The sequence below is a fragment of the Phycodurus eques genome, chromosome 15 (genome assembly GCF_024500275.1).
Source record: "Phycodurus eques isolate BA_2022a chromosome 15, UOR_Pequ_1.1, whole genome shotgun sequence".
Classification (NCBI taxonomy): Eukaryota; Metazoa; Chordata; class Actinopteri; order Syngnathiformes; family Syngnathidae; genus Phycodurus; species Phycodurus eques.
In genome coordinates, this window is record NC_084539.1 from 1,288,469 (window position 1) to 1,307,767 (window position 19,299).

A 19,299-nucleotide genomic window follows, 5' to 3' on the forward strand; every position below is an offset into this window, starting at 1 on the left:
ACGATACGTATGAATGATTAGTAAAGAAGAAAAATGGGGCTGACGATTTAGGATTTTTCTTTTGACAGGAAATTCACTGATATTTGTGATTATGATAAGTGAAGTAGTATTTCATTGTCTGAATGAAATGTTGCTTCAATGTGCAAAGGTGAAAAAAAAAAAAAAACAATGGCACGCATACCAATTGTTACCTTGACTCTTCCACACAAAACAGAAGAGAAAAAAAAAAATGTGGATTTTGATACTTACTGGCTACTCACAATATTGTTCATCAATATTTTTCAGCGCAAAGGTCTCAAAATGTTGGATTGTCCATCACTGTCAATCGCTGCAACGTGACAGTTTTACCAAGTAGCACATAAAATAATCATCTCGAAGCCTAGAGTAATCTGCCTTCATCCCCTGTCTGTTCTTGGGTCTTCCGTCCGCAGAATATAACTCCGATGGTAATAAGCAGTCGTCGGATAAAACTGAAAGGAAAAAAAAACACAAAAAAAAACGTACGAGGTAAAAAGTTCCAATTCTAGTTCCAAGCTAATGTGATTGAAGAAGGTATTTTATTGAGAAACGGTTATGCAAGGGTTTGAAATACTCCATCTGCTTATTTTTAAGTGTTTGAATGATTCTGATGTTTCTAGAAAATTCCGTAGGACATAAAAAGGTTTTAGGGGGAGGGACAGAGTGGAATAAGGATGGGCACTCACAGATGCTGGCTTTTGAACTTTGCGTTGATAACAATCCGCGTGGTCCTTTTGCTCTTCGGCCCGGAGGACACGACGTCCATGATTTCCAGAAACAATTTGCAATGTGGACTCGTCAGACCACAGAACACTTTTCCACTTTTGCGTCAGTTCATCTCAGATGAGCTCGAGCCCAGAGAAGCCTGCGGCGCTCCTGGGTGTTGTCGATGAATGGCTTTTGCTTTGCATAGTAGAGTTTTAAGTGCACTTACGGCTGTAGCGCCGAACTGTATTTACTGAGGGATCAAAGGTCACGGGCACGGGTTTTTGGCCTTTAACCTTTTGATGATATGATGGACCGTCGATGATGAAATCCCGAAATTCCTTGCAATTGTACGTTGAGGAACATTCTTCAACTGTTGGACGATTTGCTCACGCACTTGTTCACAAAGTGGTGAATCTCGCCCCATCCTTGCTTGTAAACAATTGAACTTTTCAGGGATGCTCTTTTCATACCCCATCATGACACACACCTGTTTCCAATTCACCCGTTCACCTGTGGAATGTTCCGAACAGATGTCCGTCCCCCCCCCCCACCCCCCCCCCCCCCCCCCCCCCCCGCATTCCTCAACTTTCCCAGTCTTTTGTTGCCTCTGTCCCAGCTTTTTTGGAACGTGTTGGGGGCATTCAATTCAAAACGAGAGAATATTTCCAATAAAACAATAACATCCATCGGTTTGATCTCAAATTGTTTTTAAATACGAGCCGTCGATGGGCTGAGTTTTTGCTGTGAGTTGCAAAACCCAAACTTGAGAAACGAGTGCTGTATGGCAGCAGGAGGCGCCACTCACTCGACAACAAGCAGAACTTTGGCTGCTATGATTAGTAAATATTCAACAAAAAAGAGGCTTCGCTTACCAGTTGGAGTTCACTTGAAAACTAACTATAAAACAAAGAGAATAGCAGAATATTTACAATATAATGCTGCTTTTTTTTTTTTAATGTTTAAAAAATGGTGGTGTTATTTTTGGGGGAAAGCAATTCATTCATTGCATTTCCGTTCATTTTAATGGGGAAATATGTTTTGACACAACGGCATGGTCACGGAATAAATTAAACTCGTACGTCAATTGGATCAATAACAACTTTTTTTTTTTTTTTTATAAATATTGTGATTGTTTTATGCCACCTTTGTTTTGTATGGGTAAATGTCTCCCGTGCTGAAACAGCCACGCTCTAGGTCCTATTTTCAAAAAGTTATTTGAAGCATTCATAGTAAAGGCAATCCTTATTGACAGAGCAAACGGTTGTGGCCCGTTGAAATACACTTATTTGCATAACGTGAAAGACAGCAGCGCATAACGGTAAAGACACAAACAACTTTATAAAAATCGTGTGAGTTTCACAAAATACATTTGTTGCCCTTCACACACTGCAGATACACGTGCATAAATGATCCAAACTACGCAATAAACCCATTCCACTCTTTTCTTTATACAATCGTAATAACGGTAAAGACATGCAATAGTTCCAACACTGCAACATTCGGACATATTCATTCTTATCTCAAATGTGAAATTGGATAGTTTTCTACATGCTCTCTCGCTGGACTCTAGTGTGCCATAGCATGCTGGTTAGGAATCACCGAATGAACCTTTTTGGAATGTTGGAGTAAGCCGGAACTTCTCGACTGTGAGGCAGAAGTGCGAACCAATGGCTCACTACTGCCTGCGAACATCCGAATTATTCCAAATATTCTCAGTTGCTACATATGATGTATTCTACGTTGAGTTTGAATCAGTTCAAAAAAATAAGTTGAAATTGAAAATACAAACTTTAAAAATGACGTTTTGTATACCCACTTTGTTTATAACTGTTATAAAAGTGAAGTATAAAAACACAAGATCACAAAAATGGAAGAGGGTATGCAAACTTTCGATGCTTCCAGTTGTGCAGGTGAAAAACTTATTTCTGCAGTGAGTCTCTCTTGTCAGTCACTATCCAGCTCCTTGTGCTCTGATGTTGGACTTTCTCGGGTTGGTAGCACATCGTAGTGACAGGGGATATGGCTGTTTTTGGGTAGATCGTATGGGTCCTGGCCTGGCAGCATGCAGTCATTACTTTCTCCAGTGCCGTTAATGGCGCTTGCGGTTGGGTCTGAATGAAAGAAACATGAGATTACATGACACAAATGTGTTGAATAACTACATTATTTATTATAGTGCGCCATAATGGCCAAGCGGAATACAGCTTTGGTGGTCGCTGAAGCAAAAACTCGGGCATGGGAGGAGTTCGGTGAGGCCATGGAGAAAGACTTACGGACGGCTTCGAGGAAATTCTGGTCCACCATCCGACGTATCAGGAGGGGAAAGCAGTGCACCATCAACTCTGTGTATAGTGGGGATGGGGCGCTGCTGACCTCGACTCGGGACGTTGTGAGTCGGCGGGGAGAATACTTCGAAGACGTCCTCAATTCCACCGACACGCCTTCCCATGAGGGAGCAGAGTCTGGGTTCTCTGAGGCGGGTTCTCCTATCTCTGGGGTTGAGGTCGCCGAGGTGGTTAAAAAGCTCCTCGGTGGCAAGGCCCTGGGGGTGGATGAGATTCGCCCGGAGTTCCTCAAGGCTCTGGAATGTTGTAGGGCTGTCCTGGTTGACACGCCTCTGCAACATCGCGTGGACATCGGGGACAGTGCCTCTGGATTGGCAGACTGTGGTGGTCGTCCCCCTTTTTAAGAAGGGGGACCGAAGGGTGTGTTCCAACTACAGGGGGATCACACTCCTCAGCCTCCCTGGTAAGGTCTATTCAGGGGTGCTGGAGAGGAGGGTCCGTCGGGAAGTCGAATCCCAGATTCAGGAGGAGCAGTGTGGTTTTTGTCCTGGCCGTGGAACAGTGGACCAGCTCAACACCCTTGGCAGGGTCCTCGAGGGTGCATGGGAGTTCGCCCAACCAGTCTACATGTGTTTTGTGGACTTGGAGAAGGCGTTCGACTGTGTCCCTCAGGTGGCCCTGTAGAGGGTGCTTCTGGAGTATGGGGTATCGAACCCCCTGATACAGGCTGTTCGGTACGACCGGAGTCAGAGTTTGGTCCGCATATCCGGCACTAAGTCAGACCCGTTTCCGGTGAGGGTTGGACTCCGCCAAGGCTGCCCTTTGTCACCGATTCTGTTCATAACTTTTATGGACAGAATTTCTAGGCGCAGCCGAGGCGTAGAGGGGGGCCGGTTTGGTGGCCTCAGTATTGCATCTCTACTTTTTGCAGATGATGTGGTTCTGTTGGCTTCATCAAGCCGTGACCTCCAACTCTCATTGGAGCAGTTCGCAGCCGAATGGGAAGCGGCTGGGATGAGAATCAGCACCTCCAAATCTGAGACCATGGTCCTTAGTCGGAAAAGGGTGGCATGTCCTCTGTAGGTCGAGGATGACATCCTGCCCCATGTGGAGGAGTTCAAGTATCTTGGGGTCTTGTTCACAAGTGAGGGAAGAATGGAACGGGAGATCGACAAGCGGATCGGTGCAGCGTCTGCAGTGGTGCGGACTTTGTATCGATCCATTGTGGTAAAGAAGGAGCTAAGCTCTCGATTTACCGGTCGATCTACGTTCCTACCCTCACCTATGGTCGCCAGCTGCGGGTCGTGACCGAAAGAACGAGATCCCGGATACAAGCGGCCGAAATGAGTTTCCTCCGCAGGGTGTCCGGGCTCTCCCTTAGAGATCGGGCGAGAAGCTCGGTCATCCGGGAGGATCTCAGAGTAGAGCCGTTGCTCCTTCACATCGAGAGGAGCCAGATGAGGTGGCTGGGGGATCTGATTCGGACGCCTCCCCGGTGAGGTGTTCCGGGCACGTCCCACCGGGAGGAGACCCCGGGGACGACCCAGGACACGCTGGAGAGACTACATCCTTCGGCTGGCCTGGGAACGCCTCGGGATCCCCCCGGAAGAGATGGATGAAGTGGCTGGGGAAAGGGAAGTCTGGGCATCCCTGCTAAAGCTACTGCCCCCGCGACCCGACCTCGGCTAAGCGGTAGAAGATGGATGGATGGATAATGGTCTCACACCAATGTATATTGCCTTTAATGTCTGCTGTTCAATTCGTCAATTGCTGCAAATACCTAGGAATCTGGCTTGAGAGCTCACTTATATGGAGAAACTGACATCAATACGTTTCTCTCGGAAGTTAAACGGGGAGTAGGCTCTCCGTACCAAAATAAACCCTCACTAACACGTTCTTCTAAATTGCTTCTTGTTAAAATCCTCCCAATCCTAGATCACGGAGCTGGCCTATATAGATGATCTTCAAAAACTCTCCTCCAAAACCTAGACACCGTATGGCACGCTGCCATCCGCTTTGTCAGCGGTGCTCCCTTAAACACTCACCACTGTGAATTGTATTCGCCAGATAATTGGCCCTCTCTTCACTCACACAGACAAATTTACGGGTCCAGGTTTATCGACAAAACACTCAGTGGCAAGACGTGACCATATCTTTGCTCTCTGCTCACCAAGCATTCCACCACAAGCACTGTCATTCCAGCGGTTTTATTGACACATTTGTTCCCAAAGGTTCGCACGGTCGATATTCTTTTACATTTTCAGCCCCGGAAGGACTGGAACACGCAACAACAAATACCATAATTTCTCTTATAAAATGCGAACCCCCAAAATGTACCTCAAAATCCTGGAAAACCCTTCTATCAAGGTTTTGATTTTACCCAATTGATCAAAACATGAAGTATCTGTATTTTGTTTTTCAAATAATTATTCTGAAGTTAAGCACTTTATTTGAACACGTAATCATTTTTTTTTTTTTTAACTTACTTGCTCTTATTTTGAAATTCACAGCCCTACTTTTGGCATGACAGAACAAACTGGCCATAACATGGACCCCGCAGACTCAGACCCGGTGCGCAAAGCCCTTCAAGTGCAGGATGAGCAGCTTGCTGCCCTTCACCTTCATCTAACGGGACTATCAGAACATCAGGACAATATGATGAGACAGGTGGCCTCACAGTTTGAAGTTCTTATGAAAATGATTCAAAAGAAGGAACCAGTTGGCACAACACCAGATACCGCCACGGTACCAAGGTTTTCATGTGAAGCAGTTACCACGCAACCACCTCCCACCTCCGCTGCTGTCTGCCCTTAGCTCTCTCGACCGGAGAGGTTCTCTGGAGATTCTGGGAACATTAAGCCGTTCATCACTCAGTGCGAACTCCACCACCGAGAGGGCAAAAATCGCTTTCGTCATTTCCCACCTGACTGGTCGTGCGGAGGCGTGGGCTACTGCTGAACGGAGCCGCAATTCTGCCGCGTGTCGTTCGTGGGCTTTTTTCGTAAAGACTATGGAGCAGATTTTTTCAGTTTTCCGCACCAGATCGTGAGGCAGCTCGCACCCTTGTCACCTTACACCAAGACTAGCGCAGGGTGTCAGATTACGCGATTGAGTTTCGCTTTCTAGCAGCTGACAGTCAGTGGAATAATAGAGCTCTACTCGATGCATTTTTTCAAGGACTATCCCCCGTCGTCAAGGACCATTTGGTCCCGCTAGACCTGCCGACCGACTTGGACACTCTCATCGCTCTCACCGTAATAATCGACAAGAGGCTTTTGGATCGCAAGCTGGACGAAGTTCGGCGTATGGCTACGTCGTCACGCAGCTCAGGCCCAATCAATAAAATTATTGTGTTAGTGCCACCTTGTGGCATCATGGTGTCAACAAACTATGATGAAATGAGTTGAGATACTTCATCCATCCATCCATCCATCCATCCATCCATTTTCCATACCGCTTATCCTCACGAGGGTTGCGGCTGCGCTGGAGCCTATCCCAGCTGACTGCGGGCGAGAGGCAGGGTACACCCTGAACTGGTCACCAGCCAATTAGGGCACACGTAGACAAACAACCCTTCGCACTCACATAAGAACTGTGAGGCAGATGTGCTAACCAGTCATTCACCGTGCTGCCTCGAGGAACTTCATTTCGACGAAAGTAGTGCTTTGCTGCCATCTTATGGCAACTTGGAGCCAAGAAACTATGTTGAAGTGAGTTAAGGGACTTCATTTTGACAAAAGTAGTGCTCATCTTGTGGCATCAATAGGCAATTATGAATATTTTGGGGGATTCAATTACTTATCCCTCACGAAGAGTTGGGGAACACTGTATTTTGAAAAATTGGTACTACGACCTACAAAACCAATCGATAAAAGAACAGCATGGCTGCCATTGACCAAAATATTTTCACAGAGTGAGGCGTGACAGCGAATTCCCCATAACTCATTGACCATTCATCCGGTCATCATGCTCACTAAAGCATTTTGAGTCCATACCATAGGGGACACCGCGTACAGTATTGTAAGTGTTTAGACAACAGACGTACTGTAAGTCCAAGAAATGCTCAAGACAAGACAGTAATTCTCAATTGAAAACAATTCTCTGGAATTTCCAAGTTGTTATTTGTAGCAACACCAGCAGTAATAGAGTCATAAACCCCCAACAGAAATTTGATTCACCTCCAAATGTAGAAACGTCTTTCCATGTGTATATTATTTCATATTTTTAAGTAGCTTTAAGGGTTTTCTCCGGGCACTCCGGTTTTCTCCCACATCCTCAAAACGTACGTGGTAAGTTGATTGAAGACTCTAAATTGCCCGCAGGTGTGAATGTGAGTGCGAATGGTTGTTTGTTTCTATGTGCCCTGCGATTGGCTGGCAACCAGTTCAGGGTGTACCCCGCCTCCTGCCCGCTGACAGCTGGGATAGGTTCCAGCACCCCCGCGACCCAAGTGAGGAGAAGCGGCTCAGAAAATGGATGGATCTATCAGTCTGGAAAGGGTTACAAAGCCATTTCTAAAGCGTTAGGATTCCAGCGAAACATAGGGAGAGCCATTAACCTTAAATGGAGAAATTATGGAACAGTGGTGAACCTTTCCAGGACTGGCCAACCGACAAAGATTACCCCAAAAGCACAGCAATGACTCATCCAGGAGGCTACAGAGGAACTCAGGACAACTTCTAAAGAACTGCAGACCTCCCTTGCCTCAATTAAGGTCAGTGTTCATGAAACAACAAAGGAAGACACTGGGTGAAAACTGCATCCATGGCGGAGTTCCAAGGCGAAAACCACTGCTGACCTAAAAGAACATAAATGTTCATCTTACTTTTGGAAAAAAAAAAAAAAAGACAAAAAAATGTGAATGATTCCCAAGACTTCTGGGGAAATATTATACAGACTGACGAGATGAAAGTTGATCTTTTTGGAAGTTGTTTGTCTCGTTACATCTGGCGTAAATGGAGGACAGCATTTGGAAAAAGAACATCATACCAACAGTCAAACATGGTGGTGGGAGTGTGATGGTTTTGGGCTGCTTTGTTCCTTCAGGACCTGGACAAGTTGCTGTGATTGATGGAACCATTAATTCTGCTCTTTAACAGAAAATCCTGAAGGAGAATGATCAACCATCAGTTCGTGACCTCAAAATGAAGCGGACTTGGGTTCTGCAGCAGAATAACAATGCAAAACATACCAGCAAGTCAACTTCTGTATGGCTTAAAAACACTAAAGGAAGGTTTTGGAGTGGCCTGATCAAAGTCTGGACTTGAATCCGATTGAAATGCAGTGGCATGACCTTAAAAAGGCAGTTCATGCTCGAAACCCCTCAATTTTTGCTGAATCAAAACAATTCTGTCAAGAAGAGTGGGCCAAAATATCTCCACAGAGATGTGAAAGACCCATGTCCAGGTTTAGAAAACGCTTGATTTCAGTTGTTGCTGCTGAGAATGGCCCAACCAGTTATTAGATTTTGCGGGCCATGACCTTTTCACACAAGGCCAGGTAACATTGAATACTTTTTTCCCCTAATAAATGATATTACCATTTAAAAATAGCATTTTAACTTCACTTGGGTTATGGGTTATTTGTCTGATGTTTACATTTGATTGATGAATCTTGAAGTGTGGAAACTACGCAAACATCTAAGAATCTGAGAAGGGGGCCAATACCTTTTCACGGCGCTGTATTTATGCCGAGAAATGTGACTGCGTATCAACTCTACGACATCACAAAAGAAGAATGCAAAAGTTTGAGTCACAGGGTTTGCAGTAATTGCGAGCAAATGTAATACCTGGAAATAAAAGATGAACTGCTAATCTCTTATCTTTTGATGTGTATAAAAATAAAAATAAAAACAAGTACGCGGCAGCAAAAATAAATTGCCCTCACTGTACCACTACTTTTGAAGGGGAGCGTTTTTTTGTAAAATGTAATTACAGTTTGTCCATTTTAGGACAAACTGACAAGTGCCCATTCAAGCAATTTGTGCTAACAATAAACCCTCGTTCATCATGGGGGCTACATTCCAAAAAAAAACAATAAATACAATAAATGAAATCTACAAAGTAGCAACCAATTATGTATTATATGAGATACATTTGTAAGTTTCATAACTGCAATTCAATGTCAATATGCAATAGTTAAGAGGTCCAGGTATTTTATTTGTCCACATCAGGTCACCATCCAGACAAGCACATGCCCATTAAAGCCGGGTGTACTCTGCTTGAATGACGTGAACAGCAGTCCACGTGGATATGGTGCGAACAGGCAATTTCATGCCTTGAGCATTGGCACCGTTTCTCACACTGAAGGTCCTGGCAATGTAGTCAGTGAAAAAACATGGGAACCCAGAATTTATTGCGGTGATGTTTTTAACTACAGTACTGTAGTTGTAGAAAATCAAGCTAAACGTTGCTCTTCACCTGCATTTGTTCCTGTCGATATTGTAATGAGTGTGTGCGTTAGATATTCGTCAGGGTAAGGTTTGCATTTCCATCCATCCGTCCATCCATCCATCCATTTTCTGTACGGCTTATTCTCACTAGGGTCGCGGGCGTGCTGGAGCCTATCCCAGCTGACTCCGGGCAAGAGGCTTTGTACACCCTGAACTGGTCGCCAGCCAATCACAGGGCACATATAAACAAACAACCATTCGCACTCACACACCTATGGGCAATTTAGAGTTTTCAATTCATCTACCATTCATGTTTCTGGGATGTGGGAGGAAACCGGACTACCCAGAAAAAAACCTTTGATTTATTTTTTTTAATTTAAAACTGTGAGTTATTGTTTTTCGTGCATAACGGAAACACGCCCTTTAAAAACGTTGGAGCAGCAAAGTTAGTGAAACAGAAAATTGCCAAAATATTTGGCCACAAATTCAAAAACGGAGTTTTGGATTGACAGTGCAAATAAAACGTGTCAGATTTCAATTTTATATGAAGACGGTTTCTTCTAGCTGCCCATTTATGCTTGCAGGCTGTGGCGCACGAGGAGAAACTCATTAACTGCAGTACACATGGCGACAGCACTAATGTAATCAAGTCAAGCAGTAAAGCATTTTTCTTTGTAACTTACTCTCGATCTAGTTTCCATGTGTCCATTCATTAGCTAATCTTACATTGGGTGAACGTTATTAACTGACATTATTTACATCAAGTAAAAATACAAGGGATTGGACTTCCAGGATGCTATTTTTATACACAGAAATCAAAAAGAATTTTTTTTCAACACTGGTTCCTCACCAATTTCATAGACATTCCTGTTATTGATCAGACTACTGCTGCTAGTGATTTCAGCGTAGGGTGAATCCCGTCTGGTGGGTGACTTCATTTCCACATAGCCACATTCAGGGTTTTTCGTTGTCAGTATTGGGGGGTCTTTGATAGTGGCATATGGGTTTTCAGAGCTGTTCAGGGAGCTGGAGCTTCCATGATACGGGATGCCTTTCACCAGGTCTGCACAATAAAACACAGAGGCCAGTGTGAAAAACAATCAGCATTAACCTGGCAAAAGTGGCTCATTTCAGCGTGTCTTATCTTCAGAATTTACCTCGCAGAGACTTTCCCATGCATCTTCTGTCTACTCCATAAGCTCCTGGTTTACAGGAAGAAATAAATGGAAACCAAAGTCAGTGATTGGAGGAAGTGAAATGAGTTCTGTCGCTACTGTGGTTAGCTAAGAGGGTGATAATGCATTTTGTGTTGCATGTCCTTGGAAGATTGGGACATGTGGGCTCATTATCATTCAAGGAATTTGTCATATCAACACACATTTACACGTGATGTGGCACAAAATACGATACCCGAGGTCCTAGATTAGTCCGATAAGTCCCAAGACTTGTGAAACATAAATAGAATAAGATGATAAAATAAAATAAGATAAACAAAGATAAAAAAATACTTATCTAAAGTTATGGGTGTGCGCAAAGATGTTTATAAACATAATTGTACATGGAAATTGGACTGTTCTCCATAAAATGAGTTAATGGAACATTTCAATGCTAAAAGTGTTGCTTTGAATACGAGCCAATAGCGTACGATACACTCATCTAAAATAATAAAGAGCTAAGTTTACAATTTTTTTTACCATCCATCCATTTCATACCGCTTATCCGGGTCGGGTCGCGGGGGCAGTAGCTTTAGCGGGGACGCCCAGACTTCCCTCTCCCCAGCCACTTCATCCGGCTCTTCCGGAGGGATCCCGAGGCGTTCCCGGGCCAGCCGAAGGACGTAGTCTCTCCGGCGTGTCCTGGGTCGTCCCCGGGGTCTCCTCCCGGTGGGCCGTGTCCGGAACACCTCACCGGGGAGGCGTCCGGGAGGCATCCGAATCAGATGCCCCAGCCACCTCGTCTGGCTCCTCTCAATGCGGAGGAGCAGCGGCTCTACTCTGAGATCCTCCCGGATGACCGAGCTTCTCACCCTATCTCTAAGGGAGAGCCCGGACACCCTGCGGAGGAAACTCATTTCGGCCGCTTGTATCCGGGATCTCGTTCTTTCGGTCACGACCCACAGCTCATGACCATAGGTGAGGGTAGGAACGAAGATTTGAGAGCTTCGCCTTTCGGCTTAGCTCCTTCTTTATCACAACGGACCGATACAAAGTCCGCATCACTACAGACGCTGCACCGATCCGCCTGTCGATCTCCCGTTCCATTCTTCCCTCACTCGTGAACAAGACCCCAAGATACTTGAACTCCTCCACTTGGGGCAGGATCTCATCCCCGACCTGGAGAGGGCATGCTACCCTTTTCCGACTGAGGACCATGGCCTCAGATTTTGAGGTGCTGATTCTCATCCCAGCCGCTTCACACTCGGCTGCGAACTGCTCCAGTGAGAGTTGGAGCTCAGGTTTGATGAAGCCAACAGAACCACATCATCAGCAAAAAGCAGAGATGCAATACTGAGGCCACCAAACCGGACCCCCTCTACGCCTTGGCTGCGCCTAGAAATTCTGTCCATAAAAGTTATGAACAGAATCGGCGACAAAGGGCAGCCTTGGCGGAGTCCAACCCTCACCGGGAACGAGTCCAACTTACTGCCGGATATGCGGACCAAACTCTGACTCCGGTCGTACAGGGACCGAACAGCCCGTATCAGGGGGTTCGGTACCCCATACTCCCGAAGCACCCTCCACAGGACTCCCCGAGGGACACGGTCGAACGCCTTCTCCAAGTCCACAAAACACATGTAGACTGGTTGGGCGAACTCCCATGCACCCTCGATGACCCTGCCGAGGGTGTAGAGCTGGTCCACTGTTCCACGGCCAGGACGAAAACCACACTGCTCCTCCTGAATCTGAGATTCGACTTCCCGACGCACCCTCCTCTCCAGCACCCCTGAATAGACCTTACCAGGGAGGCTGAGCAGTGTGATCCCCCTGTAGTTGGAACACACCCTCCGGTCCCTCTTCTTAAAAAGGGGGACCACCACCCCAGTCTGCCAATCCAGAGGCACTGTCCCCGATGTCCACGCGATGTTGCAGAGGCGTGTCAACCAGGACAGCCCCACAACATCCAGAGCCTTGAGGAACTCCGGGCGAATCTCATCCACCCCCAGGGCCTTGCCACAGAGGAGCTTTTTAACCACCTCGGCGACCTCAACCCCAGAGATAGGAGAACCCGCCTCAGAGAACCCAGACTCTGCTCCCTCATGGGAAGGCGTGTCGGTGGAATTGAGGAGGTCTTCGAAGTATTCTCCATCACCGACTCACAACGTCCCGAGTCGAGGTCGGCAGCGCCCCATCCCCACTATACATAGTGTTGGTGGTGCACTGCTTTCCTCTCCTGAGACGTCGGATGGTGGACCAGAATTTCCTCGAAGCCGTCCGGAAGTCTTTCTCAATGGCCTCACTGAACTGCTCCCATACCCGAGTTTTTGCTTCAGCGACCACCAGAGCTGCATTCCGCTTGGCCAGCCGGTACCCATCAGCTGCCTCAGGAGTCCCACAGGCCAAAAAGGCCCAATAGGACTCCTTCTTCAGCTTGACGGCATCCCTCACCGTTGGTGTCCACCAACGGGTTCGGGGATTGCCGCCACGACAGGCACCGACCACCTTACGGCCACAGTTCCGGTCGGCAGCCTCAGCAATGGAGGCGTGGAACATGGTCCACTCGGACTCGATGTCCCCAGCCTCCCCCGGGACATGAGCAAAGTTCTGTCGGAGGTGAGAGTTGAAACTCCTTCTGACAGGGGATTTTGCCAGACGTTCCCAGCAGATCCTCACAATACGTTTGGCCCTGCCACGTCGGACCGGCATCTTCCCTCACCATCGGAGCCAACTCACCACCAGGTGGTGATCAGTTGACAGCTCCGCCCCTCTCTTCACCCGAGTGTCCAAGACATGCGGCCACAAGTCCGATGACACGACCATAAAGTCGATCATCGAACTGCGACCTAGGGTGTCCTGGTGCCAAGTGCACGTGTGGACACCCTTATGCTTGAACATGGTGTTCGTTATGGACAATCCATGACGAGCACAGAAGTCCAATAACAGAATACCGCTCGGATTCTGATCGGGGGGGCCGTTCCTCCCAATCACGCCCTTCCAGGTCTCACTGTCATTGCCCACGTGAGCATTGAAGTCCCCCAACAGAACTCTCCAGCACCCCCTCCAAGGACTCCAAAAAGGGTGTGTACTCTGAACTGCTGTTTGGTGCATAGGCACAAACAACAGTCAGGACCCGTCCCCCCACCCGAAGGCGGAGGGAGGCTACCCTCTCGTCCACCGGGGTGAACCCCAACGTAAAGGCGCCGAGCCGGGGGGCAATAAGTATACCCACACCTGCTCGGCGCCTCTCACCGTGGGCAACTCCAGAGTGGAAGAGAGTCCAACCCCTCTCGAGAGGACTGGTACCAGAGCCCAAACTGTGTGTGGAGGCGAGTCCGACTATATCTAGTCGGAACTTCTCGACCTCACACACCAGCTCGGGCTCCTTCCCTGCCAGAGAGGTGACATTCCACGTCCCTAGACCCAGCTTCTGTAGCCGGGGATCGGATCGCCAAGGTCCCCGCCTTCGGCCACCGCCCAGCTCACACTGCACCCGACCCCTATGGCCCCTCCCACAGGTGGTGAGCCCGTGGGAAGGGGGACCCACGTTACCCTTTCGGGCTGTGCCCGGCCGGGCCCCATGGGTGGGGCCCGGCCACCAGTTGCTCGCCTTCGAGCCCCACCACCAGGCCTGGCTCCAGTGGGGGGCCCCGGTGACCCGCGTCCGGGCAAGGGAAAACGAAGTCCATTGTTTGTCGTCATCATTAGGGGTCTTTGAGCCGTGCTTTGTTTGGTCCCTCACCTAGGACCTGTTTGTCATGGGTGACCCTGCCAGGGGCATAAAGCCCCAGACAACTTAGCTCCTAGGATCACTGGGACACACAAACCCCTCCACCACGACAAGGTGACTGCTCAAGGAGGGGAAATTTTTTTTACCTTCTGTAGCAAATGCTTTGATCTCAAAATACTATTTAAAGGTGGGGAGGGTTATGACACTGAATGCAGTGTTCCGTATTGTTCCGTTGTGTCTCATCATTCCTTTTTTGGGGGCCAGACCTCAAGACTGCAAAGGCCAATCATCTGCTCCATCCATCCATCCATCCATCCATCCATCCTCCACTTATCCAAGGTCAGGTTGTGGAGGTAATAGTTTAAGCAGGGAATCCCAGACTCTTCTGCTTGTCCTGAGTCATCCCACGGGGGCCTCATCCCAATGGGACAAGCTTGGAAATCTTCACCAGAGTGGCATCCAAGTGGCATCCTAACCAGATGCCCAAGCCACCTCATCTGGTTCCTCTCGCAGCGGCTCAACTCTGAGACCCCCGAATGACTGAGCTCCTCACCCTATCTCCCAGGGAGAGCCCAGACACCCAGCAGAGGAAACTCATTTTGGTTTGCTTGTATTCGTGATCTTGTTCTTTAGGTCACGACACACAACTTGTGACCATATGTGAGGGTGGAACGCAGATCGACCGGTAAATGGAGAGCTTCCTCACCACGACAGATGCAGATGTCCAAATCACTGCAGACACTGCAACAAAGTGCTCCGTGCTTCCCTCAGTCATGAACCAGACTTAATGATCCTTGACGAGGGCACTCCACCCTTTTCTGATTGATGACCATGGCCTTAGATGTGGAGGTGCTGATTGTCATCCCAACTGCTTCAGACTCGAGAGTTGAAGATTGCGGCCAACAGAACCACATAATCTACAAAAAGCAGGGACATAATACTGAGGACACAAACTGTACATCCTCAGCGCCTCAGCCGCGCATAGAAATTCTGTCCCTAAAGGTTATGAACAGGATCAGTGACAAAGGGCAGCCTTGGCGGAGTCAATTCCTCGCTGGAAACGACCCCTACTTACTGCTGACAATGCAGACCAAACTGACACCGGTGATACAGGGACCGAACAGCCAGTACCAGGGGGTCCGGTGCTCCACACTCCTGAACCTCCCCCCATACAACTCCCATAGGGACATGGTAGAATGACTTTTCCAAGACCACAAAACACTGGTTCGGCGAACTCCCTTGCACCCTCTAGAACCCTGCTGAGGGTGTTGACTTTGTCCACTGTTCCACGGCCAGGATGAAAAACACACTGCTCCTCCTAAAGCTGAGATTCGACTTCTTGACAGACCTGCGACTTCTTGACAGAGACGGACCTTCCTGAAGTGTGTGATCCTACAGCCTACTTCTTAAAAAAGGTGGACGACCACCCCGGGCAGCCAATTCAGAGGAACTGTCACCAATGTCCACGCGATGTTGCAGAGGTCTATCCAACATGACGGTTGGGCAACACCCAGAGCCCTTAGGAACTCTGGGCGGCTCTCATACACCACTGGGTCCCTGCCACTGAAGAGCTTTTTTATCTCAATCCCAGAGATAGCAGAGCCCAATTTAAGAGTCCCCAGATGCTGCTATTGAGGAGGTTTAAGTAGTATTCTCCCTTACCGAGTCACAATGTCCTGAATCGAGGTAGGCAGCGCCGCATCCCCACTATACACAATGTGAATGGTGCACTTCTTTATCCTCCTGAGACGCTGGATGGTGGACCAGAACTACCTCAAAGCAGTCCAGATGTTGCTCTCCATGGCCTCACTGAGCTCCTCCCATGCCTCAGCAACCCAAAAGTCCCGATATGACTTTTTCTTCAGCTTGATGACATCCCTCACAGCTGGTGTCCAGTAAGAGGTTTGGGGATTGCAGCCACCGGTTGACCGCCTCAACAATGAAGGCACGGAACACAGCTCACTTGGAATCAATGTCCCAGGCCTCCTACAGGACACATGGTCGAAGTCGTGTCAGGGGTGGGAGTTAAACTCCTTTTGACAGGGGACTCTGCCAGGCGTTCCCAGCATACCCTCACAATACATTTGGGTCTGGATCTTTCCCCACCATCGGGGCCAATACACCTCCCGGTGGTGATCAGTTTACAGCTCTGCCCCTCTCTTGGAAACACCTTCCAATGTTAGTGTGCATTATAGTTTTTTTTTTTTTAGCCATGCTTTGTATGGTCCCTCACCTCGGAGCTGTTTGGCATGGGTGACCCTAACGTGGGCATAAAGCCCCATACAACTGACCTCACAGGATCATTGGGAAACACAAACCGCTCTACTACAATATGGTGACACCTCAGGGAGGAGTAAATTATTAGAATACTGTTACAAGTACACTCATTTATGGGATCCAAACTATGAGCTGTGTTATATGTACAAAAAATACTGACAGCTGAAGTGGGATACAATATTCAATTATCCATATGGGTGCAGTGGAGTGAACAATTCAACTAAAGCCAACGTACAGTTTATTGCTCACCCAGTTCATTGAAGCAGTCCCTATGTTTCCAGCCTGCCGGCAATGTGCCAGTGGCATCAGCAAGAGGATATCTCTTTCTTTCTTCTACATTCTTTAAGTTCACAAACATTTTATTCTTGGCCTATAAAGTACAAAAATACAATTAAAATGACCTATACAGAACAGTCATCCGATATATATTTATGTATAAAAAAAATACAGTACTTTTCCGTATGGAGAGTTATTATGTTGCGGGCTGGTGCACTGGGTCAGCGTATGGTAGCTGGGGTTGGAGAAGTAGTTACTGGGGTGAACGTCACTTGGTAGATGAGCATCTGAAAAGTGAACAATGTTGAAATAATGATTACAGCATGCACGGCATGAGTCCCATCAATCTCGAGGTGCCTTAGCATGAGTCCACAAAAATCTAATGGATCTCTGTAACATGATCCATGTTTTGATTTTTGGTTTAGCATGACATAAAGATTATTAGTTTCCTTATGTTGTGATTTAGGTTTGGTTAATTTTTCTATGTATCCTGTTCTTGTCATCCCTGCTACCCTTGTGTATTAGCTATTTACAGTAGCTCTCTCCATCCATTTCTGTCTTGTTCAGGTGTGCCTTGTTGTCTCGTCAGTCTGTATTTAGTTGCCCGTTTTTCTTTCATTTGGTCTCATGTGTCCTATTGCCTGTCTATAGCGGTGAGCTCCCCCTGCTAATCTATTCAGTTTGTATCCTACCTTTTGGACTTTAGTCATTTTAGTATTTTTTGCTCCTGCTATCCCGTACCTTTGTATAGTGTTTGTGGAGAAAAATATCCATCCATCCATCCATCTTCTACCGCTTATCCGAGATCGGGTCGCGGGGGCAGTAGCTTTAGCAGGGACGCCCAGACTTCCCTTTCCCCAGCCACTTCATCCATCTCTTCCGGGAGGATCCCGAGGCTTTCCCAGGCCAGCCGAAGGATGTAGTCTCTCCAGCATGTCCTGGGTCGTCCCCGGGATCTCCTCCCATGTATTCCGCTTGGCCAGCCGGTACCCATCAGTTGCCTCAGGAGTCCCACAGGCCAAAAAGGCCCGATAGGACTCCTTCCTCAGCTTGATGGCATCCCTCATCATTGGTGTCCACCAACGGGTACGGGGATTGCCGACATGACAGGCGCTGACCACCTTATGGCCACAGCTCCGGTCGGCCGCCTCAGCAATGGAGGCGCGGAACGTGGTCCACTCCGACTCAATGTCCCCCGCCTCACCCGGAACATGAGCAAAGTTCTGTCGGAGGTGGGAGTTGAAACTCCTTCTGACAGGGGATTCCGCCAGACGTTCCCAGCAGACCCTCACAATACGTTTGGGCCTGCCACGTCAGACCGGCATCTTCCCCCACCATCGGAGCCAACTCACCACCAGGTGGTGATCAGTTGACAGCTCCGCCCTTCTCTTTACCCGAGTGTCCAAGACATGCGGCCGCAAGTCCGATGACACGACCACAAAGTCAATGATTGAACTGCGACCTAGGGTGTCCTGGTCCCAAGTGCACGTGTGGACATCCTTATGCTTGAAAATGGTGTTTGTTATGGACAATCCGTGACGAGCACAGAAGTCCAATAACAGAACACCGCTCGGGTTCTGATCGGGCCCTGATCGGGCCCTTCCTCCCAATCACGCTCTTCCATGTCTCACTGTCATTGCCCACGTGACCATTGAAGTCACCCAGCGGGAGCGCTCTCCAGCACCCCCTCAAAGGACTCCAAAAAGGGTGGGTACTCTGAACTGGTGTTTGGTGCATAGGCACAAACAACAGTCAGGACCCGTCCCACGACCCGAAGGCGGAGGGAGGCTTCCCTCTCGTCTACCGGGGTGAACCCCAACGTACAGGCGCCGAGCCGGGGAGCAATAAGTATACCCACACCTGCTCGGCGCCTCTAACTGTGGGCAACTCCAGAGTGGAAGAGAGTCCAACCTCTCTCGAGAGGACTTCTACCAGAGCCCAAGCTGTGCGTGGAGGCGAGTCCGACTATATCTAGTCGGAATTTCTCGACCTCACACACCAGCTCGGGCTCCTTCCCTGCCAGAGAGGTGACATTCCACGTCCCTAGAGCCAGCTTCTGTAGCCGGGGATCAGGATCGTCAAGGTCCCCGCCTTCGGCCACTGTCCAGCTCGAACTGCACCCGACCCCTTTGGCCCCTCCCACAGGTGGTGAGCCCATGGGAAGGGGGACCCAAGTTACCCTTTCCCGGCCACCAGAGGGGGGCCCCGGTGATCCACGTCCGGGCAAGGGAAACCTGAGTCCATAATTTGTCTTCTTCATAAGGGGTCTTTGAGCCGTGCTTTGTCTGGTCCCTCACCAGACGGGAGAAAAATATATATATTTTTAAAAAATATTCCCCTGAACTCCTGCCTTCCTTGCCTCCTTCCCTGCACTTGCGTCCACCTAATGGTTTCTGCTTGCAAAACCTTAAAAAATGACAGTAGACCTGTGATGTGCTGCAAGACTAGCCTGATTTATAT

At 48.3% G+C, this 19,299-nt stretch overlaps 1 protein-coding gene across 3 annotated transcripts in view; it reads right to left on the bottom strand.

Moving 5' to 3' along the window:
- Positions 1-2,039: 2,039 nt before the first annotated feature.
- megf10 (multiple EGF-like-domains 10) overlaps positions 2,040-19,299 on the bottom strand; it is a 111,430-nt gene continuing 94,170 nt past the window's right edge. For 2 of the 3 annotated variants that reach the window (XM_061699537.1, XM_061699536.1), the window contains exons 22-26: positions 17,017-17,126; positions 16,813-16,933; positions 10,560-10,604; positions 10,253-10,465; positions 2,040-2,837 (exon numbers count right to left, since the gene is read on the bottom strand). In XM_061699537.1, coding sequence (XP_061555521.1) covers positions 2,671-2,837; positions 10,253-10,465; positions 10,560-10,604; positions 16,813-16,933; positions 17,017-17,126 — 656 coding nt within the window. In that variant the 3' untranslated portion in view covers positions 2,040-2,670. Of the gene's footprint in view, positions 2,838-10,252; positions 10,466-10,559; positions 10,605-16,798; positions 16,934-17,016; positions 17,127-19,299 lie in introns of those variants that run through there. The other variant, XM_061699538.1, reaches the window with a different exon arrangement.